Consider the following 25,709-nt stretch of genomic DNA (forward strand, 5'->3'; position numbering starts at 1 on the left):
CATCCGTGGTAGACATGTGGCTCTGGATATCTAAGTGGTAAAAGAATCTACCGCTCAAATCCAAAGGCAGTCTGAGAGGGAACCGGAGGTGTCATCCTGTTGGTTTCTGCTTGGTCCTTTTTGGGTTCCGCCTTTGCCTCTGTGTGGGTCAGGATGCGTTTTTATGTCCGGCCCTGAACTTGTTCTTAGGCCAGGTGCCGAGACGATGTAAGCTTGATTTGGAGCAGAGAGCTGAGAGTGCTCACCACTGATTGTTGCAGCCTACATATTAGCTCCTGGGTCTTGCCTCAGAATAGTGCTGGGACAGTGTCAGGGTTCTTAACCATCTGTCCCGAGCATGTGTAGAAACACTAGTTCTCACATTCCGATGAGATGGAGCCACGGCTTCCTCTTCTCTTCTCCATGTGTCTTTCCCAGTCTTTCACTGTCTGTGTGTCCTCTGAAATCTCCACAAGGGCTCATCAAAGATAGCTTTCATTGTTGGGTGCCCTCAACATGGAACTGCAGTTTTAGCAGGATCCTGACTAACGTCAAACACACTGACGGGGTGTGTGAGAACTTTCACACGGACTTTCACATAGGTCTCTTCGTTTCATGTGTACTTTCTCTCCTCTCTGCAGCCCTAACTCTAGGCTGATTCACACTCACGTTCAGCCCTTCCCTTCCTTGAGTCAATGAAGTTTGCTTTTTCTTTCCAACGACATGAACTTTTATTTGGTATTCACACTTTGTTCAGCTTATTTTTATTATGTTAATGTAATGTTATAGTCTAACACCCTCAATACTTACAAAGCTCCTGAGTTTAACTTTTTGATCAGGAAGTTTATGTTGGTGAACTGTGTGTTTGTGGAAAATGATATGATTATACATGTTTGTATGTGTGTGTTTGTGTGAAACAGAGGACTATACAGAAGACATTGCCATGTTTGCAAATAGTTGGTCCGTGCACATTCCAGAGGACACCAAATGTGTACCCACACCCTCAGATTTTCCCAATCCATGCTCCAGTGGAATGCCAGCATTTGAGGTAAATCTGATGTGCAAAATTTGGGCATGTTGGATATAAGACATCTATTGTATTTGTATATTTAACATAAAGCATTTTTTAGTGGAAACGCTACATTAGTCAACACTGTGAAATTCAGGAAACGTAACTATGACAGGAAAAACTTTAAGGTATTTCAGAAATAGTGAATGTAATGAGGTCCACAGAGGTGGTACTCAGCATGAAATTATGTAGTTAGAAAATGTTGGTTAAAGTTTATAAGTGGGAATGACCTTCTCTTTCTTGGTAAGAGCAGAGTCTTACCAATAGATCAGGATTAGAAAATGGGACTCTGCACAAAGCTTTAAACATGTTTGGTGACTGCCACCGTTTTGTGTGCAGGCGATCTTCTTCAAGTGCCAGATACTGTTGCAGTTTCCTTTTTTGAGCTGCCACGAATATATTGATCCATATTTATATATTGCCAGCTGTGTTAATGATCTCTGCAAGTAAGTGAAATGATTAGTATTTCCAAAAAAATTTTCCTTATCCAAAAAGAATAGCAAAACCCCTTCCGTAACTTAGCATCCCATTAGGTCACAAAATATGATGGGTAATGTAAAACATAAACTGTACTATGAGCTTTTGAACAGCTTACTAGCTAGCAGGTCCAGTCTGTTTTATATAAGCAGCATAAACTGCATCTCTTAAATGTGTTTTGGGGAAAGTGTAGAGATGTCTATAGACTCTTTCTCAGTATAATGTTTTGGATGCATAAAACACTTATATTTACAAAGGAAACTAATACATTGAAGTAGAGTTATCAAAATAGTTAGAGAAGTGAATTTCTGACATATGCTTTTTTATCTGCATTTTGGGTCTAGTTACTACTGTAGTTTGATGTAGTGATGAGTGTAAATAATATTTTGAGACACCTGCAACAATTGTAGTGAGAAATGAAAACATGAAAAAATGAGGTATGAGATATATTGATGACAAAATGACAGATACGGCTAAGAACATTGTGATATGTTACCAGTATGTATAATGGAAAGAAATGCTAAATTTCAGCTGGAGGTTAGTGAAAATAAACATGTAATATTTTTCCCATCCAAGGCATTCTCTCCCAGGTGCAGAACACCTAGATGAGGTGGTTGTCTGGGAACAAATTCAGCGAGAACCATCTTAATAGTTCATCAATGTAGAACTTGTTATAAATTACTTATTATTGAAGGGAAGTCCTTTGTTTTTTCAAAAATTTACCAAGCATATGTGATTAGACATCTTGAATATTCAAAAATATCTGCAGAAGTTTTAATAAACCTGCCTTTTTGAAATAATCCCAAGAAGTATAAATAAAACATGGGAACTCTGTTGTAATAGACTAATTTTTGGTTGAGTAGAACACCTTAAATGATAGCTTGGATAACTTGTTAGGAGGTTTATGTTAATCAAAAATGAAAGCTATCAGGGAAGATAGAGATAGCATGAAGTTGTCTTATTTATAACTATCTCCTTTAATTAAATGAAGGTTATTTCAAAAATAATGGATATAAATGATTTTTTCCAAAAGCTAATTTGGGGGTTACTTAATTTTGAGTACAGTTAGATCTTTATTTATATGTATAGTCTCTGAATTTTAGGAATTTATGAACAAATGCAGAAACTTTGAAAGAGCTCCCTGACCTGAAGTATGGGGTACTAACCTTACTTTATATCTTCCAACACTCTGTTCTCTATTTGCTCAATGTATTGTTAACATCTCTGTTCTTTCACTAAGTCTCTTTTATGAGGATCTCTGTAGGTTGTCCATGGTCCTTTTTAACCATGTGTATGGACTTAAAGATAACTCCTGTTCCACAGTGACTCATTCTCCTACTATTCTCCAATAGTCTTTTTGCATTCCTTTATCATGCTCGTCTTTAGCACCCACTTCTCAAGTAGCCTGAGATGAAGTGCCATTTGGCAGGTCCAGGAAAGCCATTCTCCATTTATTACTTAGGTTATTGTTTGACTGCTTCAATCGCCAAAGTATCATTGGCTTAAATTAAATTGAATGCTTACATTTCTCTCCTATAAAGTCCAATTGTAGGATGTCCTGGGTCCATACGATGTGTCCAGTCCATGATCCAGTGACTCACTGATACTATTGCTATGTCATCCCCCAGGGCCTAGGGTATTATTGTCAATTTCACGGCCAGAACTAACTTAACACTCCCGTGTCCATATTGTAGCCTTTAGGAGGTGGAAATGGAAGTAAAAAGGAAGTGGACTGGAAGTTTCAGTCATATGCCCGCTTTTGAATCTTGGGCTAGAACATGGCTGCACTTTGATACCAGGAGAGCTGGGAATTGTTGTCTTTGGCTGGGCAGCCATATGCTCAGAAAAAAACTTGAATGTTCTAATACCGAAGAGAAGAAGAGGAAACTGGGGACAAAAAGCAGTCTTTGGCACACTCCATCTGAAATTTCATCACTGAGAAATTAGTTTTTTGTCTTTTGAAATTTCTGATATCTTTAGGATTTGGATTTTGAAATCTAATTGCTCTCTCCAGGGCAAATAAAAATAGCAGGAGAGAGAAATATATTTTACTCATCAAAATTGGCTGATACCTTAGGAGAGATGTTAGAGGGGGAGAGGCCAGGTTTGGGGGTGGTGCAGGCACACACCACCACAGTAAGGGCACTGTAAACCTGGGAGTGGATGTGGACAGAACCAAAGTGAGAAGCTACCAGACTTAGCCTTTCATTCCTCTTAAGATTTCATGCAGGACTAGACCTACTTACATTCCTTCTCCCTTAGGGGAGAATCTCCATTTTTTACATTTGGGGACCAGATCATAAACCCTGTACCGTGACAATAGAATTGTGAATCTGCTGAATACAAATTAATTTTCTGCTTAGATTATGAAAGTATATTGGATTCAGTGCAACACACATTTTCTGGGCATCTATTCTGAGCTGAGCTTTGGGCCACACGTTGGAGAAACAGGAACAATTTAGATAAGATCCCTGTCCTAGGAACTCATATTTTAGTGGGACGGGGAAATAGGTCTCCAGCACTGACAGATGCTCTAAATGCAAAGTGCCGTGGACATGGAGGAGAGAACTACTACCTTTATCAGGGAGTGCCTACGAAGACGTCACAGAGATGACATCTGAGTTGGAATTTGAAGAATGACCCATTACCAATCTGTGAATGAATGCCCTCCTGTGTCTGCTTCTGAGAATGATAAACCCAGCAGCAAGGAAATGGCTTTAATTTTGCCATGCCAAAGTCAACTGATTGAAAAATGTTCTTTGATGCTCATTTTCCTTATTAAAGTTAACATCCAAAATGGAAAAAACAACTAATTTTCCTCTAGTAAATTGGCATACTTTCTTTCTTGTCCAATTGTTGTGAGTTTTCATGTGATACCATATGTAGCATGCCTAGCATGGATCCCAGAATAACATAGACAATAAGTGGTACTCTGTTAATAATAGCTGCACTGGGTTGACAAAGCAATATTCAGTTAATTTAACTTTCAAAACTTCCATTCATTGTAGGAAACTGCATAGATTTTAAGATAAATCATAAACTTAATGTCTTTCTAGGAATTCAACAGTTCTGGCTTGTCCTATTTTCAGAGACTTTTCTTGTTTGGAGTTTTAGAATATTTTCTGAGCTCCTGGAGTTTGTATGCTCAGTCCTTTTCTCCTTCTAGAGCTAAGTTAATTGGACTAGATAAACTGCATGACTCCAATTACTGTAGCACAGGATAAGTGTAATTTGAGACAGGTGGCTTTGACAATAGAGATACTGAAAATGCTAAGGTTCACAGAAAGCAACATTCTTAAGGTCATTATCTTGTAAGATAGTTAATTTCGAGTTTGACGAGTTGAGAAACAGGCCCTCTGCCTTATTATAAACCTTGCTTATTTTATAGGTTCTTGTTAATCTGTTTTGGAAACTGGCAGACCTCTTCTATTTGTTTGGGGAAGCTTCAAGGGTGATTATGAGAAAATAATGAGAGATTATTTCTCTTGGCAATATTATAAAAGTAACTAGCTTTGGTAATTTAGACTTGAAAGAATTAAAAATCTTTTAAATCTTAAGTGCTGGTTAATCTTTCAAGAGTTGCAGATGATTAGTATTGGTTTTATTCCAGCATGTAGACTAATCAAGATCTGGTATCCTAGATATAATTTTCATACTTGGTGCTTTGCTGTGATAGAATTTCATCTGTTGTAAGGAAGAATGTCATAATTAAAATAGAAATCTTTTTCAGTATAGGTACTCCCTTGAATCGAAAGAAAAGTGGCCAAATTATTGGAAAACTTTGATGACAATGATTTACCTAGGCCCTATTAGCTAGGATCCCATGTTTTTTATGTGTTTTCTGCATTATTGTACATAATATATTATTATTGTACACAATATTATTGTTGTACTTAATATATTATGCACATGCTGACATCAGTTAACAGTGGAATATTCACCACACACTCAGCATTTCTAGAGATCAGAGCTTGAAGACATTGTTCCTGCCGATATTTCCTGAATGATTCTGGTTCTGTCTTTTCCTTCTCCAGAACTCATGATGATGATACCTACTGCCGGGCAGCCACCGAGTATGCTCGAGCCTGTTCCCACGCCGGCTACCCTATTCAAGACTGGAGAGATGACTTCCCAGCGTGCAGTATGCTTTCTTATTTTCTAAGCACTGAGCCCTTTTGCTGAATTTAGGTTTATTCTAGTACTTGAAACTTCTTCTAGTACTGAGAACTAAATTGCAAGGATGTGTGATTGACATATTAGCACTGGTAAACTCAAATACTTTTTGAAATACTATAAATTTTTTGAAAGAAAGGTGAATGAAGTTGACTCATCTCTGCTTGCCCATCTTAGCTGATAAATGCGATGACAGTTTTGTCCATCGGGATTGCATCAGCTGTTGCCCAAGAACCTGTACATTTGAAAAACAATGTCTTGGGAGCAATCTCCGTTGTCTTGATGGATGTTACTGCCCTGATGGTAAGTGTCGCATGAAAGGGACCATGTCTGCATTCATGCAAACTAGTGTCTTATGATCTGAGATTCAAGTCATAACCTTCTCTCCCAAGACATCAGGGCTGTTGTGATTTCCTACCCTTGTAGGATTTGTTTCTTGAAGTGACCAGAAGGAATGGCTGCTTTTCTTTAATAAAAGGCTTATTACTTTGCAAACTTCCCAGGAATATTGGAATCTGGAGTCCTGAAGTTACCCATGGCATATCTTTTGTTCTCTGAGAATACTTAAAGATATTTAATAATTTATATACTTCCATTTTTTAAAGATGAAAGCAAGTTCAGAAAAAAGCCATCATGTTTTTAGCAGTATTATAGTCTCGATATAGTTTTAATATTTGAAATTAGAAGTAACATAGCAAGTGATACAGTTGGAATTTAAGTTTGGGAATGTCTGCTATACTGATAGACTTTTACAAAGAACACTGGAGATTTACTCAAACCCTTTTATTTTGACAGATGAAAACAGTAGAATTTCAGAGGTGTTAAGCGTTTTTCCCACTATCATATACTTAATATCAGTGGGGACTATTTGGAACCAGATTTGTTGACCTCAATCCTAGGTTCTGTCCATGCTATCCACAAAGTATGCTATTCGGACCAGTGCCAGGCCTGACCTGCCTGTTGCCAGTCAATGATGAGTTCAGGAGCTTGCACCAGAATATGAATACGTGCATCAAAATATAAATCAGTGCTTCTTTTTTCTAGTAACATGGTTGATTTACATTCTGGCTCAGCTACCATCACTCAGTAGAGGGAAGTAACGAATGTGGTTCCAGTGTGCTGGTCCTTTGAGTAACATTGTTTGGCTCTCTATTATCTGTGACAATAGTGTAACTCTCTCATTGTGACATGAACAGAGGTCAAAACTGAATGTATTTTCTCTATCCTTCACTCCCTTCCTCCCTCAAAAGCACAGAAATACTGTCTAGTTGCCTTTGCTCTGTGCGGTGAGCCTTGATTTTCTGAGAACAAGACACGGGATAAGAAAGTTGACAACCACTGAAATAGACCCTGATAAGTAGCCACTGATTGAGACAGAATCAGGTTCCTGGTAACTTCCTTAAAAATAGAGAAATGTGTATTTTCAGCACCTAGTATAAGCAAGCATTTCATAAAAGTTGGTTGAATTATTATATTCAAAGAATACTATCTTTATTATTTCTTTTGAGAATTTGATATGTGTTTTTCTTAAATAGGCCTCATAATGGACAATGGAACTTGCATCTCCTTGGAAAATTGCCCATGTAGTTTTCATGGATTAGCTTACTCAGTTGGTTCAAAAATTGAACAAGAATGTACTGAATGGTATGTGATCTAATGTACAGCCAATTATTTTTGGGTACCTGCTAGTTGACAACTTTACTATGACATATGTCTAAAGGAATATGCTGATTACTGGTTTTCTTCCAAAAATTTCCCAAACACAGTTTGCATTTTATTTAAAGTCTGTACAGGGGTGGAGAGGACATCTCTATTTTCTTTCCTGATGTAATTCTTCTCACTTCCCTTGAAGTTCCATAAAATCTTATACCCATGTGATGAGTTCATTGTATTTTCTTATTGTTTGTAATCACTAATGTGCATATACTTTTACTCTTAGAACTTGATGGAATCCTTGCCCTTCACTGTTGACTTGTTTAAAAAGTGACTCTCCATACTGACAATTTTTGACCATGGAAAGAAATATTTAAAATTTCTTATTAAATTAGCTAACTGAGACTATTATAGGCAAACATTCAATCCCTCCAGGCCAGTCCTAAAAAGAAACAGGGGTCTAAATGCCATCAGACGTCTTTCCCTTTGCTGTCAGTGTGTATAACTGAAATCAGTTCAATAAATAACCATGTTCTTAGACACTGATTTGAGTTCCTGCCTTTCAGAGATTCTGCTACTGTCTTCCAAAACTCATCTTTTAGATAGAAGGCAGAATTTATCTTACATAAGAGGACCCCTCTCTTTAATGGCTGATGATCTTCAAAACCAACTTTCTTAATCTGTAATAGATGAGTCAGTTTATTAGTCTCACTCTATATCTATTTCTCTAATGATATGGGCAATACTTTTTTGTGTGTGACATTTTTAGGGTAAACACTGAGAGAAAGACATGAAACAGAAGTTCTCTGTTGTCTTAGTGTTTTTGTTCGTGACTATTCTGTATTCCCTTTGTTTCATCTTTAGCGATTTTTAAGTATGACATGCAACAGATAGTAATTTAGAAGCTGCCAGCCAAAATTTACCAATTAATTGAGCTTTTGAGAGACATTTTCCATGTTAGATTATTCTGAACCTAGAAACATGATATATTTTGGTATAGTTAAATATATTGATGCAAATACTATGTGTGTATATACATATATATATATAGTTTCTCTATACCAATGATGAATATTTGTATAATTTCATTTAGCGTATGTGTTGGTGGAGTTTGGAACTGCACTGAGCATGACTGTCCAGGTAATCTTTTAAAATGTTTTTAAAGGGAATGATTCAGTTTTCTTTAAATCAAGGAGGAAGAACACTGATTTTTATAAGATCATCTCATATATATCGAGGCATGTAATGATCTATAATATCCATGTATTCCAAGGATTAATGAAAAATTGGATAAATGATAACTTTGGGCAGGAAACTTTGGCAAAAATTTATTAAAATCATATAAATATTACCAAACTTAAAAAATATGTGACAAGAACAATCATTTAGTAAATTTAATAAATTAAATTAGAAACATAGTTTGTCAAACTAATAAATTTTAAACACTTTAGCTATTTTTTTTGTTGCATGATTATTTACCCTAAACTGATCTGCTTTTTTAAAAGTAAACATAGTTTCTTCCTCCTTCTTCCGTCTCTTTTTTTTTCTGTCTTTTTTTTTTTTTTTTTTTTTTGGTAGTTCAATGCTCTGTTGTGGGCGATTCTCATTTTACAACTTTCGACGGCCGGCACTATTCTTTCATTGGAATGTGTCAATACATCCTTGTGAAAGCAACTGGAAAAGATAAATTTACAATTACTTTACAGAAAGCACATTGCGAGCAGGTAAGAGCATCCCCAAATGACCAGAGGTACGTTTATTTTTTTGACTCCAACTTCATGTCTAGGTTAAGAAAAGGAACATGAATGAGCACAGTGATTTTCTTGAAAAATAAGATGCCATTGACTGGTTAAGATGCATCATTTGTCTACATGCTACCAAGAAAGAAAAAATGTTGGTATTTAATCTGTGTTATACTATTGACCATATATTACATTGTTTTCAGATATACTAAAATAAAGAATATGTCTTAGACTAAATATTATATATTTAATTGAATTCTATTTCTTAAAAAGTAGTATTTCTATGCATAATTTTTTGAACATTTCATGCATGACTGTGCAAGCATCCTAATTTTTAGTTACTTTAATAACCACTTTCTTAAGGAGATAATTTTTGATAGAATTTAACAGGTTTCATACCATTCGAAAGAGATATGATGAATTTCTTAGCATACTGGAATATTTATTTTAGGTATTTTCTATAAGTAAACACACAATAATAATTTTCTACAAATAAACAAAACATAAAGACACCCAGATCTTCCATCTCTCTAAATCAGGTAGTCACAATTTTGAAGAAATCTTTAATTATCTAGTTTTATTCCAGCATGAAATGGTTATTTCCAACAACCCAGAACTACTGTATTTGCTCTTTTTTTTCCAGTTTAATTCTTTTCCTTTGCAGTATGTCAGAGTCTGAATAAGCTTTCTTCATAGAATCTTAATTCTCTTTGTTCTTCTCTTTATTGAATTGCTTATGTCTAATATACCAATTAAATGAATTTAGAGAGGTACTTTATGTGCTATGGAAAACAATTTTTGGCACTTTATTGAAAACATTTTTATTTCATGAGCTGTGTGACATATATGAATGTACATGGTATATTTAGTGTACTTTGTAAGATGTATTTTATTGGGAATGGTGCTGCAGAGAATGGATTATGTAGGAATTACTTTGTTAATGTTACGCTCAAGCCTTCCATACACAGAAATTCTCGCCTGTGTGCTTTCTTCTCTCTCACCCCCGCCTCCTGTTTCCCTCTCCCACTGTCCTGTCTCTCTCTCTCTCTCTCTTCCTGTAATTGATATGATTTTCCTGCAGAATCTTGGCTTGGTCTGCCTTCAGTCTATAACTCTAATTCTGGAGGATGATTTTAACAAGCAAGTGACCCTTAGCAGGGGAGGACAGATCCTCACCAGCCCTAACCAAGGCTTCAGTCTGAATGGTAAGACGCAATACCAATGGCAGCGTTCCTTCCATTAAAAGTAACAAGACGAACCTTCGGTCGTCTCCCTCTGGTTGACAGGCTTAACCTTTGATTGCCTAGGCGTTACCACGTCCTCAGCTAGACGCAGTGGAGACCACCATGATTATGGGACCTCATGTTTACCTTAATGGCCTAGAACTTGGAAGGAGAGCGATGCAAGCTAACAGGCTCTTACCTAAAATACAATAAATTCAAACATATTCATCGGGTCACTGGGGGCTAAATAAGTGCAGCTCACCCAGCCTTGGGGAGGGGTGTGTAGGTGCAGTCAGGAGAGTGTTCGGGAGGAGGGGATGTCTGACTGAGCATTTAGAGTTGAGGATTGCCGGGTTGAAGCAGAAGGGGAAAGTGCCCCACTCAGAGCGAGGAGGAAATGTGCAGTGTGTGTTGGGGAACTGTGTCTGGTTTGGCACTGTTAAAGCTTGAAGAGGGAAATGGACGATGTCCAGAGATGAGTACAGGGAAACAGGTGGAGATGAGCCTGAGCAAGGCCTTCTGTGCAGGGCATCATACACGGTGGTTTTCCTGGGAAGGGCCCTGTTCATGCCTGAATTCCAGCATAGTTATTAATAACACTCCTTTTCACTCAGAAATATACCAATTTGGATTACAAATTATATGGTTACACTACTAACTGTCATGCTAAGGAAGCTGAACTTGACATGAGATTATCACTATTTGACCGTTTTTATGTACGAAGATGACAATCTCATACGGTTCAACAAGTTTCAATGAGAAGACTGTTACAGTCTTTTTTACATAGGCTGCTATGACAACAGTGTGTGGAAATGGCTTTGGAGTTGTTAAGAGACATGGAGAACAGTAAGGATGTGATTAAATTAGGGCATCTAAGAAATGAGGAGGAACTGACCTAAGGCAGTGACAGAAAACATGGAAGAAAGGCAGATAGAAAAATTATTTAGAAAAAAAGTAGTCTGAACTTGGTGATGGATTGGATTGAGATTGATTGGGGAGATGAAGTGATCAAAGAATGATTCTCAGATTTCTGGGGCAGAAATTGTGGTATAGATACAGGAGCAACCGTTTGGGTGGCAAAATTATTAGTTTAGTCTTGAACACAAGTTTCCTGTCTCTAATGTTGTCTCATAAAATGGTGCTCCTCAAGCCCTGTGCACCCCCTTTTGCTGACTGTCTCAAGGGAATTGGTAATTTGGAGCAAATGCCACTACTTCCTTATTGAATCATGGCTAATGTGGGAAAAAATTTACAAGCACACACACACACAAGTTAAGGAAAATAGATCAGGTTCCAAATGTCTGAGGACTGCTCACCTCTGCGGTGCAGTGCTTGCCAACTGAAATTACATGCAGACCTGAAAATCTATTACAAATATCTGCTGAAGACCCAGAAAGGAGGTACAGAGGGAAATGGGAGAAAAGAAGGCAGGCATGTGTTGGCAAAAAGTGGTCCCGGAGGGACAAGAACCGGAAGCTGGCCTCAGTGTCTAGGAAGGAGAACCCTGATGTTGCACGCCAGCATTTCAGAACACTGCCTAGGACTCTCAAAGCTAACTTATATATGTTCTTTTCCTGCAGGAATTGTTGAAATTCAAACTCTGTCATCCTTGTTTATTCTTCTAAAAACCACATTTGGCTTAAAGATTCTGTTTGCTATAGATGGAGAAAGAATTTATATTCAGCTTACGAGTGCATGGAAAAGAAGAACATTAGGTCTGTGTGGGACTTTTAATGGGAACATAAGAGATGATTTTCTGTGAGTATGATTTCTATATAGCTAACATGATTTAAGAACTAGTAATTTAAAGGATATGAATTCATTCATTACAAATATTTACTTAACTAATAATAGCTTAGTCATCACTGTTCCAAGAGCTTTGCATGGATCATTGTATTTAAATTTTGTAGCCATCCCCTTGATTCGTTTCTCTGTTTTATAAATAAAGTAACTAAGATGAAGGCTCAAAAGTGGCACATATATAACTCAAAGTCACTTAGCTCAAAAACAGTGGAGCTGGGCTTGAATTGAAGCAGTGTGGCTCAGAGCCTGTGGGCTAACCCACAGGAACACTACCCATTATTCTCTCGCCTGCCACCCTTCAAGCTTAATGGTATTTTTGAAAATTCTCTGCCTTCCAAAAAAATCTTAATATCGTTTGGTATTAATGATAGTATATTATATTTTAAAAGTCTTCCTATCATTTGGTATGAATGATATCTCTAAAGCAACATTTGACATTTAAGTTTAATTGGATTTGTGATAGTTGATATTTCATGAGAAGGAAAACAAATTACATTTGTACTCCTTGTGTTGGCAAAGCACGTTCACCTACTTGTGAAGAGATACAGTGTATGTTTTGTGTGGATGCTCTGAGCACCTGTTATCATGCTAAATGCTGTGGGGCAATTTAAGCTGTATGACAGGTTTCCCATCCTCAAGGAACTTGTATTGCACATCAGGGAGGGGATAACAACCTTTAAGAGAAATTAGTTCTAGGGAAGGTATCAACCAACAATATATATAAAAATATGAGGTAATTCCAGAAAGTTAAGTGTGGACCTGTATGGTCAGGACTAGCAGTAGAGCAGGAATTTGAGTAGGTCAGTGTGGGCTGGGTAGCCAGGGAATGCTTCCTGCGGAATTCATTCTCCAAATACCTTAAAAAAAAAAAAAACCCTTCTGCATATTCTTCCTTCCTGGAATTCTTTCCCCTCCTAATCTTCCTCATGAATTTCTACTTATTGTTTAACCCAACTCAGATATTATTTGCTTCAAAAAGCGAGTTCACATCCCATCAGAGTTAATTTTGACCCTGTCACCTGTGAAAGTCTATTATCTGTCTGGTTCCCACTTAAATCTGTGAGGGCTTTGAGAATAAGGATCATGTCCTTGGTCCTCGTCCTTAGTAACTACCATACAACCTCTGGGCAAGTAGATGGTTGAAATGAACAGATGGTAAATGAACTTTTCATGGGGCACAAAGAAGAGAATTTGGATGGGTGAGGAATACTGGCATTAAAATTTTAAATTTCAAAAGAGAATTTCTTTTATTTTTCTCTCCTGTGTGATTTATTGGTTTTTAGGTTATTTAGGGTTTTTTGTTTCATTTATCTGGAGAATATCGATATCTTTATCTCACATGTGAAACAGAAACTGTATTAAGTGGCTTGGCTAAGATGAGCAGAATAAGCATTAAGCCTTCCTGTTTGTCAGAACGGGTTAGCAGTTGGTATTTAACAGATGGCAGATCTGTCTGCCTCTTTCTAAGGCACCAGTCTCCTCCATGTATAAACATTCAGGCATGATAACAGTGTAGGATAATATTTCAGAGTCAGAGATAAGTTTTGAATATTGTTCAGCTTTCCAGCATAAGCAGTTAAAAAATCTTTACTTCACAGAGTTTAATGTGAATCTACAAACAGAGTGGAATGAAAAATATTAATTACTTGAAAATGTGTTTTGCATGCCTTGTTATACTAAGCTAACTATGGTTATCCAAAAGGTTATTTTGTAAAATGAATGTGATAAATAAATGGGTCTGCATTTTAGCTTCTAATGGCTTTTGTATTTATTGTTTTAAGTGAACTAAATGAAATAAGCCAGCCAAGCTCTGAGTCAGTTCCTCCTAGGAACCCTGGCTGCACCCATCACCTTGACCTATTATATTGTCCACTGTAGGGGTGAAGAAGGAAGAAGAGGGGGAAAAAATGAGAAGAGCTGGAGCAATTCATGCAATTTCTTTGAGTCTCACTGTTCTCATTTGAAAAAAATGAGATTTTGGATTGGGTGTTTGTTTAATCCTTCACAGTTCTAGAATGGCTTAATTCTGAGGACTAAGCAAAGGAAGGAAAGGGTGGGGACAAGGGATGGGCATTGGGGAAGGGCTTGGGCAGCTGTCTTTTTTCCTCCTCAGTCTTTGTGGTGAGAAGCTCCACATACTTAATGGGGACGCCATATACTAAAATGGTAACCAAAGTAGTTAATGTATTAGGTTACTACGGAGAGCCCGGCTAAAGCTTCCTGTACTTTTTGGCCGTGTTGTAGCAGTGAACACAGTAAGGGCTTGTGTTAGTCACGTTTTGCTTGGTCAAACCTTCCTACAGAAGACCGAGTGCAACCTGATTCGCTACGTAGTTTTGATGATGTTTGGCATGGTGTCCAGCAGGGATTGTCACTTACTAGATATTGGCTGATGAGTTAATAAATGCTGAAGACTGTTGGAGGGAGCATTTTAGTGTCTGGCTCTTAAACATTCTTGTGGTTTAGGAGCTTTGACTTGGTAGGGTAGCTGTTTCTCTTCCATTTTGGTTTGCTGAGGGAACTGAAGAAATGAAGGGTGTCTTTTATACTGTTTTTCAATTTGGTTTATTTGCTCAACTTTGTGATGGAACCTTAGCATTTCAGTTTTCATAATGGAAATTGAAATATTGAACCAGAAATATAGAGTACTCATTCTTTGGGACATTCATCTTTGCCCTGGAAAGAATCATGTGAGCTACCTACCTCTGTCTCCCCCCATGTACCCTGAACCACACACACGTTAATGTGTTGGTTGTCTGAGTGATGTATCATGAAATTGTTAAATTAAACTGGATTTGAATCTTAGCCCTGCCCCTTGTCAGCTGAGTAAATGTTGGTATTTTCCTGATCTTCTACTTTGCTTTCTCTGCAAAATGGAGAGAATGATGTTTCCTTCACAAGGCTGAGATGATTATTAAGTACAACCATGTATGTCCACAATTGGACATATTGTAAATTCTTAATAACATGAAGCTAATACTATGTATATTTTTTAAAAGTAGAAATTTCAAGCTCTAAGTAAGATCTTTGTGAATTAAAAAAGTAGTATTCTCTTTTTTTCAGTGTTTGAAGACTAGGAACAAATGAAATGATAGAGAGAGAGACTAAGAGGAATATTATCTTGCTTTCTAGTTCCCCATCTGGCATGATAGAAGGTACCCCACAACTTCATGCAAATGCATGGAGAGTTTCCTCCACCTGTTTTGCCCCTGTTCATGTCCCTGTGGTGGACCCCTGCAATATTAATCAAGAGAACAGTAAGTCCTTCTGCATGTAAACTTAGGGGAAACTATGTATTACTGTAATCTTGTAAAATTAGCGATTTTAAATTCTGATTTTCTTCATTGTGATAAAACCAGTGCCATTCCTTATGTATTTTTGTTTAACATTATGCCTTTACATATACTTCCTTAGGTAATCTATATTATTTTTTAAAATAATTCCAGAAAATGAATATTTTATGTACTACTTTGCATTCTTAAATTTACTTATTTAGCTGCTTGAATATCACTAAATTCTTCCCAAATGTAGGCTAGCATTTTAAAGATTTCTGATTCTTTAAGTTCTAAAGAAAACCTCTGGAAATACTCTAATAAACACTGTTTTAGTCTTGGGATGTTTAACTTCAGTTCCATAGTGTGACAGCTCATGTGGATTCTCCTGTTTATTGCTGTCACATTACTGGTTCCTTTATGGCTTCATAAGCAGGAAGCCAGTGATCCAGGGACGATCTGTGCCATCAGGTATGCAACAATTTGAGAAGGTCATGCTCCAGATTTCTAATTTGCAGTGACAGTGCAATTCACATGCCAAGAATTTCTCAGCAAATAATATGACAGGTTATTTCACTGCCCAATCAAAGAAAACATATTATTATTATTTGTAAAATCATTCTGTGAAAAAAATTAATGTGCATGCTTAAATAGATACTTTTATAATTTTAATTTGTTCCTTTAATTATTTTGGCTCATTTGCTGTTTTTTGTAGCTAGTATTGGTCGGGCACCCACAGGAACCCAGGACGGTTTCTGGACCCTGGAGTGGTGGTTTGGGAGGACTCGATTGACTGTCATGTGGTTCTTACTGTTAACCCAGGATTTTGGTGGACTGGACAGACACAAGATAATCTTGCGTCCAGTGCTATTTCTTTAAGCCAACTTCTAAATTTGAAGATTTTTAACCTCTTTGGTCATTTTTCCTACCTACAATAGGAAGATTAAAGTATTTTGTCTCTATGATTTGATACTTTCAATCTCATTCCTATTTAACAATACTTTGTCCCCTACTCTGTCCTTGACTTTCTACTAATAGATCTATGCCTTCTCCTTGCATTTGTTTCATTTTTTGTTTCTAACTTTCTCAGTTCCCTGCTTGATATTACAGAAACTGCAGTTTTTATTTTTTTAAATAATGTATAAAACTTGGAGTACAGTCCAGGTGATAAACTCAGTTTCTTTCTCTCTGGTCTTTCCTCTAATGACTTCCTTTTTTATGTGCCATTTTGATGTGTATGTTTTTATCACTTTTATCCCCTATCGCATGTTTTCTATGACATACAGCTTAATATTACCCTTCTTCATCTTTGCCATGAACTATTTTTTTAAATTTCAAATAGCTAAATTCAGAAAATCCCCAAAGAAAGGAAAATAAATAAATAAAAGTCAGGACTCTGATGTGAATTCTGAAGGATCCACACCCTTTTCACCAGGATCTTCTGGAATCTCCCTTTTACTTAAAGTCAGTGGAGTATTTTTGATCTACAAATCCTTAGTGCCTGAAATAAAAGCCCCATAGGTATATTACTTTGTTTTGGAGCCCCTGGGGATTAGGAGTATGCATGCCAGTGGTACACTGCTAGAGTCTGAAGTTGGCTGTTTTCACATGCATGTGCGTAGCAATGCAAAAATATACTTAGACAACAGCCATGCAATTCCTTACCAATAATAAATATATTTAAAATCCTCAACAACTTAAGTTAAGTATAGTTTCTTAGTAGTGAGAAAATTCTGATCTCCGGCAGTTCATGTTCTCACAAACAGTGACACTCAAAGACTGACTCTGTCTGTGAGGAAATCAGTGCAGCCTCGTTCCACTACATCAAGGAATCGCAGGCTATCCTTTTCAGAAAGGTGGGATCTAGATTGTATTGTCAAATATGGTTACTCCCATAAAGAATTATACCTGATCAGTCATTCTCAAGGGAAAAATCAACAAATTTCAGAAAGTGATTGCACCCCCATCCCCCAAAATGCCTTGGTACTTATATCCCTTGGCTTTTTATATTTGTTCTAATCCCTAATTTCTATTCCTTATTTATTTATTCATGCCTTCATGGATTCATTTATCAAACATTATTGAGCTCCTGATGTTTCCCAGACATTGTGCCCAGGGAACTGTGCCTCGGGCAGACATTATGTTCAATGACTGTGTGGCATCTGCTGCATTACCGTGGGCCCCCGCGACTCCTTCGGAGTGAGACGATTCTCAGTCCTTCCTGGATGACTGTGCGGTCCAGGCAGTTGCCACGACATTCACAATCAGGAACCATTTTCATTGTGTGTGTGGATGTCTGGAGATAAGCCTTCCAAGACGTATCAGTTATTTTATAGCAGAATTGGAGTGATTTCCTAAAGTAATCCTCAGGCAAAGGAGTGATTGAGGCCACTTCTATCCATCTTTCTGGTACTTGTGTTATTCATGTATAATACGATACTGTTTTTTCGGGGTTTTTTTGCAAAAGATGATTGAAATGGATTAAGTGCTGTCACCAATGTTACCCAAGCTAAAAATGAACAAACAAACAAACAAACAAAAAGTCAGTGTAAGCTGAAAATACTTTTACTGAAAGTAACATGCAATACACTGTAGTTCTAGGAAATGAAGATGCTTGGATGATTCTGGAATTTGCTGCTTAGGGGTAAGATCTAATATGTGAGGAGCTAATGAGATTCCTTGTCTGTTAGTTGCATACGCAGCACACTGTGACGTTCTCCACCAGGAGCTCTTTGCTCCCTGCCACGTCTACATCAGCCCTGGCCTCTACTATCAACTGTGCCGGCACGATGCATGCCGGTGCGGGAGCCCATGCCTGTGCAATGCCCTTGCTCACTACGCCCATCTCTGTGGCCAGCGTGGCGTTCCTGTTGATTTCAGAGCCCAGATTTCCCTCTGTGGTGAGTATGGTGCTGGTGGCACAGAGAAAGACGATCAGCCGGTACTGTAGACTTTTTATGTTCATATTATGGTCTTTATTATTTTTAATGAAAGGTCACTATTACTTAAGTTATTTGAAATATTTCTATAATGTGCAAACATGGAAAACAAATGAAATACTTTTTTACAGTCGGAGCTGGGTTGGATAAGATCAGTGATTTTTGACTATTTTTATTATAAGCAAAATTGGAGTGTAACTACATGGTTTGAAATAGGCAACAGAAATCATTTGAAAAATTTGGAAAAGTTAGTATTGTAGACATGTCATATTTAAGTACTGGAAAGTATGGGAAAGTGTTACATGATAACACAGTGGATTTATACTTTAATAGGTAAGTTATGCAACAGGCAATTGTCTCCAGTTCCTGGGGCTTGAGTCCTCGTGGCTGTGGTGTCTGCTTTTCTCATTCATAGTATTTCTTATGTGTTCTATCATTTCTTTTGCGAGCTATTCTTTATCAGCCTTGCAACCCCCATTAGAACCTTGTGACATGGATTTCGGGATCATCACTGTCCCCACCCTTGGTGACTTCACAAAACTTCCTCCTGTTACTCCAGGGGTATCACTGGCCCTGGATAAATTGATGTTAATTTCTCAACTTGGGCTTCCTAAGACAAAAGTAGTGTAAATATAAAAGTGACGTAAATTCATATACCAAACCTGTGCAGGGAGTAAATCTGGGATACGCTTTCTCAGGAGATATTTTATTTGATCACAGACGCACAGCGTTAGGATTTCCCAGCATCTTCCTGTAGTATGAGCAGATTTCTTCTAGTCCAGGAGCTGGCAAACGACACCTTGGGCTTCCTGTGTCTTTGTAAATAACGTTTGCTGCCCACGTGTATAGCTTTTGCCTATGGCTGCTTTGAGCCTGGAGGGGAGAGCTGAGTAGGTGTGGCAGGGACTGAATGGCCTGCAAAGCTGAAACTATTCACCGTTTGGCTCTTCTAGAGAGGAGGTTGGCTGCTCTCTGCTGTCGTCCACTTTTCAGCTGAGGATGGAGCCTTTCTGAGGGTCCAGGTTAAGGGTCTCCTAATCCCTTCCTTGTGGAGGACCAACTTTCATTCTCCACCTACGCATGAGTTAAATGTAAGGTCTGAGACTGCTGGGTCCTTCTGTCTTCGTTCTACTCCAGGTCCTGGATCTGATTTCCGTCTTCACAGCTGGCTTCTGCTGTATTTTTCTCACAAGATCAATTATGCTTTTAGCATAGTTTTGGTTAGGTTTGGTTTTTTATCCAGCGTTTCCTAAGTGCTTGTACAAATGTGTTTTTAGGATATTTCAGTTTGCCCACTGTAATCAGTTCAGTTTGGTCTAAAGAGAAATTGAAAGGGTTTAGAAAAAGGTATAAACATGATGAAGGCAAAAAATGAGAGCTACGAGTATGGGTCAGTAAAGTCAAATTTTGTCTTATTTGTAGATGACTAAAAATTTACTTAGGTTTCAGGAATACCATAAATAAGATGATGTCAGTGTAATAGCAAATAGGTTTAAAATGTGAGGATAGGAAGCTTATTTAGATGTACAAAATACCTCAAATAATAAAAATTATGGTACCGGCTATTAGAGAATGGTATGGAATGTCACACTTGACCGAGTATTTCAAAAGAGAAATTTTATTCTTTGGTTACACTTCTACCGAGGCAAATAACTGATGTATTTAGTTAGTTGTTTCTGTTGCAGTGTTCTGTATTGTTGACTGATGCAGGAGGTCCGCTTTTCATGACTGATGTCTGTCAGAGGCCCAGAGCCCAGCATAATGTGCCCCTGTGGCCTGGGGGCCCTCTCTCCCGCAGGGCTGGTGTGCGGGAGAGGCATGCTGTACCACCTCTGCGCCTCCAACTGCCTGCGCTCCTGCGCGCCCCTCTCGTCGCCGGGCCGCTGCGGCGATGACTGTGCGGAGGGCTGCCACTGTCCTGACGGCAAGTACTATGAAGACACGCTCAGCTTCTGCGTGCCCCTGTAAGTCCCTGCGGCCCGTCGCCGGGTCCTGCCTTCGGCTCTGTCCTCTCACAGTTCAAGGGCCTCTCCTCCTGGTTTCTTGCCTTCCTTTTTGTACCTGATTGATTCAGCCCTGGTTTCTGGAAAAATCAATTTTCTCCACTATGAACAGTGAGCTTTTCCATAAAGTAAGTGTGCATATATGCAAAGATCTGCATGTGAGTTGTTTCTTTAAAATTAGTCAGGGTCTTTACTGTTATTAATGTTAACTCCGTACCTGTTTGCAAAGAACTACAGAAAGAGGTGAAGCATCTGATAGGTAATCCTGAAGTTTATGACTTCTTGCTTTTACCAAATCAAAATGAACAACAAGGTTATGTTTCACTGTCATGTGGCGAGTTTTGTAATGTCTGTCACCCTCAGAACTTTCTCAACTCTTACAAGAAATAAAGACCTTTGTCTTACATGTAGGGCTAAATGATTTATCAGTTTTGCTCCTCTGGAGTGCATTCAGGGACTTTTTTTTGTGACTAAAATGATACAGATTTTGTATTTTAGAAAAAACAAAATCAGAGTCTGAGTAAGACTTCACATTTCAGTGGTTTCTGCCATTTTATTTAACAGAATTTCATGCAGTCATATAGAATAATGTTCTCTTTATGGGGTGCCTTAACATTTCCAGTACAGAGCATAGCGTATGCTTGAATTTAGTGTTTAAAAATATTTATGTCCTATTTTATTAATTTAACCTTTTTTTTCTTATAGATACCACTGCCGGTGTCATTATAAGGGTAGCATTTATCAGCCGGGGGAGCTCATCCCAACACCCTCAGGCTTATGGTAGGTTTCTACGATGGTGATTGTACTTGATGACTGACACGTGCTAATGTCATTTCTTAACGAAAACTGTAAATTGAAATATAACTTCTGTCATTTAAAAAAATGTTGATAACCTTAACATAACCTTTTAAACCACATACCTATTACATTTCAACCAGGATGCCTAAGTCTTGTACTCATAACTGCAGAAAATTTATGAGTAAAGTATGAATGAAGTGTCATGTAGCAAAATGTTTTCACATAAAGTTAAGGGTGAGATAGGTGTTTAAATACGGCAAGTTACTGAGAGATTTTAACTCTGTGGTTCAAAAAAAGCAATTCCAAAATAGATTTCGCCATGTCACATTCTGGAGTCAGTGTACTGCCTCCCTAGTGGATCCTAGGGAGATGACACTTATTTATGGGATGACACTCTTCCGAGTTGTAACCTGTTTGTTAAACACACGGACATGTCCATATTGGTGCATAACCAGCTCCTGACCTCCCTCTTTTAATTGTACCATAGGAGCCCACAGATAATAATAGACAGTAGATAATAGCAACAATAATGATAATAATAATGATATCTAACCATTATGATGCACCGTCCACAATCTTGATACCATCCTAAGTGTTTTATTACCATTATTAAAACGTTCCATACCATAACCCTCAGGGATGTCACATATCCTCAGTTTACAGGTGAGGAAAACGCGGTACAGGCAGTTAAACAACTTGGTAATGAAATTGGGTTGCAACGGCAGGCGGCTTGGCTCTGCAGTACTTTTTTGTCTGCTTTGTGGCTTATTTTGTATTCACAGCAGAGTGCTGTTCATGCTCAATTTACCTGTATCATTATCTCTATCTCCCTGCCTTCCATCCCCCAATCAACATTCAAAGGCAATCAGCTCTTGGATCTTTCTCTAGTGATTGCACATCTATACAGTTTCCCAGTCCAGAAATTTGGCAGTCATTTTTGACTCCTTCCTCATGCTCAACACCTCTAGCAAATAAACCCCAAGGCCTAGGGGTTTTCCTTTCTAGATATAGTTGAAATCCACTCCATCCTTCCCGTCACCACAGCCTTAGCACTGCCTCTCACCATCCCTCCCTGGACCTTTCTCCCTGGTCTTCTTGCCTGCAGTCTTGCTCTCTTCCATTCTACCAAGGTGTTATACCTCTCTTGAATTTAATGTAACTGATTTTATTTAAGTAAATTTAGCAAACAAAGCAGTCATCCTTCCTTAATCAGGAAAATAATCCCATTTAGTGTAATGACCTCATTTGCAGTTGTCTCAGTAAGCCTTGTGGGAGAATGAGGATGACCCGGAAGAGCTGGGTTTGTGACCTGGGAGCTGACTCAGTTCCTCTCTGCCGCGAGCACTGCGGGTGCCACGCCGCCGAGTGTCGTCCTAGCGTCAGATGACGCATGCGCATGGGTTTCACGCGACAGGACCCTTAGATGTTCCTCGGCTTCATCAGCTGGGTTCAAATACAGAGCATGTGACCTGGTCCAAAGCCGAAGGAGAACTGTTTATGTTGAAATTATGGAGAACTGGCGTGTTGTTTCCTAAAGTGGTATCTTTTCTTAACTGAGATACAAGTAGGCGATGTTTTCTTAAAGGATTTTCGAGATTAGTTTTGCCTGCATTTGGTTTGCCTGATGCCCTGAATTTAGATCCTAATTTTCAAGGAAGAATTAATTGACTATCGTCGACACTACTGCCAGAATGAATTTTCTGAAATTGAAACCAACTTCTCTGTTTAAAGTCTTCAGTGTCTCACCTCAGGGGCAAAGTCCTAGCATCGTAGTGGAGCCGGCCTTTGCCTCTGGGCCTTCTGCTTCTGCTGCCACTTCCTGCACTGCCCCGTGTTACACAGAACACTGTCCTCCCCCTACGTGGCTTCTTCGTACTAGGTTCCACCGAGTGTTACAGCCTTTCTACTTCATCCTTAAGTAATCTCCATCCATTCTTCAAAACTGTCTGGACTTCACCTTTGTTGACTGCCCCGATGTCAGCCTCCAACAAATATTTAAACTTTTTCTTTGTTTTTTTTCCTTCTATCTTAAACATATTTCTATATCATGTCATATGCATACATGTGACATTTTTTTGTATCTTTCTCGCCTACTAGAACATAAGCACTTGAGTAAAGACCGTGAATTTTGGCCTTTGTATCCCCCATGCCTGTAACAGTGCCATACATATAAGCGTTTGATAAAAATGTGTCGAATTGCAATAGTTCTCTTTGAATTGGACCCAAAACAATTTTTTATACTACCAACCAGTATTTTAAACTTATTTGTAAAATACACCGTGGGGAAAAATAACATTTGTATATGTACTCAGTAAATTCTTGCACATTAAGTTGCTTTTGAAATACAGAAAAAGTAAGGTTTGGGTTCATACACTAACTATGTTTGCTTCCATCAGCCAGTGTGCAAATGGGACTGTGCAATGTGATGAACCAGCAACGCCCTCTACTGGTAAGGCCTAGGGAGACGTTTCCTTTAAGGAGAAAGTGGCTCTAATTCTGCCCACCCTTTCTGGCAGAAGTCATAAATCCCGTCTTATTTCTCCTCGCCAATGTGCATGAATACAACTTTGGGAATGTTCAACACAGTGCTCCAATGGTAGCTAATTTTTTTCACATTGAGAATTATATTTGTAGGGCAGTCGGGGGTGAATGTATCATAAAGTTGCTTAGGGGCAGAGCTGATTAACCCAGGTATGTTGCCTAGACAGTGCCTGTCCCAGAACCACCCCAGGGGCTTTAGGGACATGTACCCAGGCACCTGTTGTGACCCACTGGGCAACATCAGTGGGGCACCTACTCCAGACCAGCATTTCTCAGATTCTAATTTGCACACTATCACCTGGGGAAGCTGTTAGAAAATGGATTCTGGTTCAGGAGGTCAGGGGATGACGCTTGAGATGCTACATTTATCTCAATGCCAACGTGACAGCAGTGCCAGTCTTGGGCTACATTAGCAGTGGTATGGCTCTAGGACTAACAGCCATCAATTAAAAATGGCTCGCAAAATGACATCTACTGCCATCTCTCATCAGAATGCCATTTTACACTGGAGGTCATCCCTGGAGATTCTATATATTAAGGAACCCTATATATTATTTGCTTTTACCATAAGAAAGTCTCAAATTTTCAGTGGAGAAATTCTAGGCAAATAATAAACAATACTACTTTCACTGATTTTCATGGACAGAAAGTGTGTAAGCAGGTAAACTGTGAGGTATTGGTTTGTTATTTATTTGCATGGTTATGTAGATATTAATTCACTTTGAATTATGTGCCTGGATTTACTCTATAAGGACTCAGGCTGTCTAGGGCTTCTTTATAGGGTATGTTCATGGACCACACACACATTCAGTAGCAACTGGGCCATTCCTGCTTTGCCCCGTTTGTTTCAGGGTGGCTCAGAGGGAAAGAAGGTAGACAGACTTCTCACAGAGGATTCCACAAGATTGATCCCTTTGGCCCCAAATAAGGGACTTATTTCATCCCCCTGAGCCCAAGACTTTCTGGAAGAATATGTACCACCAGCCCTGCCTGTAATTATGTCCAATTCTGTACTTCTGCAGTATAATGAGGACTGATGTAAACAAAGACTCAGAGGGGAAGCAAAATCTAAGAGTGTCATGTGTTCATTGCAACCACATGGCTTCGTAAAAGTTTACGTATACTATATTGTTGGTTCTCAAAAAACTTGAAAATACACATTTGAATTAATCAAAACACCCTGTTTCTTGAACTCAGAAAGGTATATACTAGTTATTGCCTTATGGAAGAAAAGTGAAGTTTTCAAACTCAGAATAGGCTTTAGGAATTGAGGTGACTGAAGAGAAGTTAGCTGGATGTGTGTAATCTCATCAACCAAACATCACAGACTAAGAGCAGCATCTAATAATAGCTGGTAAAATATTCTATAGTGAACTCTGTTCTTATGACAAATGCATGTCAATATGATTATTTGACTATGGAGCAAATACAAAGTTAAGAGCATTTTGTCTGTGCCTTGCCTCTGAAGTTCATGCCTGTCCCGAGGGAAAACAGTATTTCGACTGCAGGTTTCCTGACCCTGAATTACCAGCTGGTGGTGTAAATTGTGAGACTACATGTGCAAACCTGGCCATGAACTTCACTTGCGCCCCATCCTCACCCTGTATAAGTGGCTGCGTTTGCTCTCCAGGGTAAGCCTTTAAAAAATATATATATAGAATATTCAGGATTTGACAAAAAATACAAGAGCTCTTTAAAAAACTTTACAGAAATAGCTAAAGCTGCTGTTCTGACTGGTGGTTTACATGGAGTTGGTAACAAAGACTATTGTAATTATTTTGCTCTGCTAATGTTACATATCACATGTTATATTTAAACTATTATATATTACATATGATGAAATAATGTTGCATGTATGTTATATAGGCAGTGTTATTAAGGTGGTGCAAAGAACTGAGGACAGATTTCATTTCAGGATGAACTTCGCATTTATCTCCTGCTTCAACGGCAATTTTGAGAGTGATAATGAGCCACTGTTCATTCCACACACTCTGAGGGCATATCTTTTATGTATTCTGTTATGCTGTCACTGTTGCT

General features: G+C 38.4%; 1 protein-coding gene across 2 annotated transcripts in view; it reads left to right on the top strand.

Annotated features, from left to right (window-relative positions):
- The window catches only part of OTOGL (otogelin like), a 139,585-nt gene that overhangs the window by 24,671 nt on the left and 89,205 nt on the right, over positions 1–25,709 (top strand). For both annotated transcript variants that reach the window (XM_036912327.2, XM_036912328.2), the window contains exons 9-23: positions 900–1,027; positions 1,388–1,494; positions 5,560–5,666; positions 5,876–6,001; positions 7,234–7,342; positions 8,445–8,491; positions 8,930–9,075; positions 10,175–10,298; positions 11,897–12,074; positions 15,252–15,376; positions 18,082–18,291; positions 20,129–20,294; positions 21,039–21,113; positions 23,528–23,580; positions 25,141–25,303. In XM_036912327.2, the coding sequence (XP_036768222.2) occupies positions 900–1,027; positions 1,388–1,494; positions 5,560–5,666; positions 5,876–6,001; positions 7,234–7,342; positions 8,445–8,491; positions 8,930–9,075; positions 10,175–10,298; positions 11,897–12,074; positions 15,252–15,376; positions 18,082–18,291; positions 20,129–20,294; positions 21,039–21,113; positions 23,528–23,580; positions 25,141–25,303 (1,864 nt within the window). The remainder of the gene's footprint in view (positions 1–899; positions 1,028–1,387; positions 1,495–5,559; positions 5,667–5,875; positions 6,002–7,233; positions 7,343–8,444; positions 8,492–8,929; positions 9,076–10,174; positions 10,299–11,896; positions 12,075–15,251; positions 15,377–18,081; positions 18,292–20,128; positions 20,295–21,038; positions 21,114–23,527; positions 23,581–25,140; positions 25,304–25,709) is intronic.

Source organism: Manis pentadactyla, chromosome 10, assembly GCF_030020395.1.
Source record: "Manis pentadactyla isolate mManPen7 chromosome 10, mManPen7.hap1, whole genome shotgun sequence".
NCBI classification, from domain to species: Eukaryota; Metazoa; Chordata; class Mammalia; order Pholidota; family Manidae; genus Manis; species Manis pentadactyla.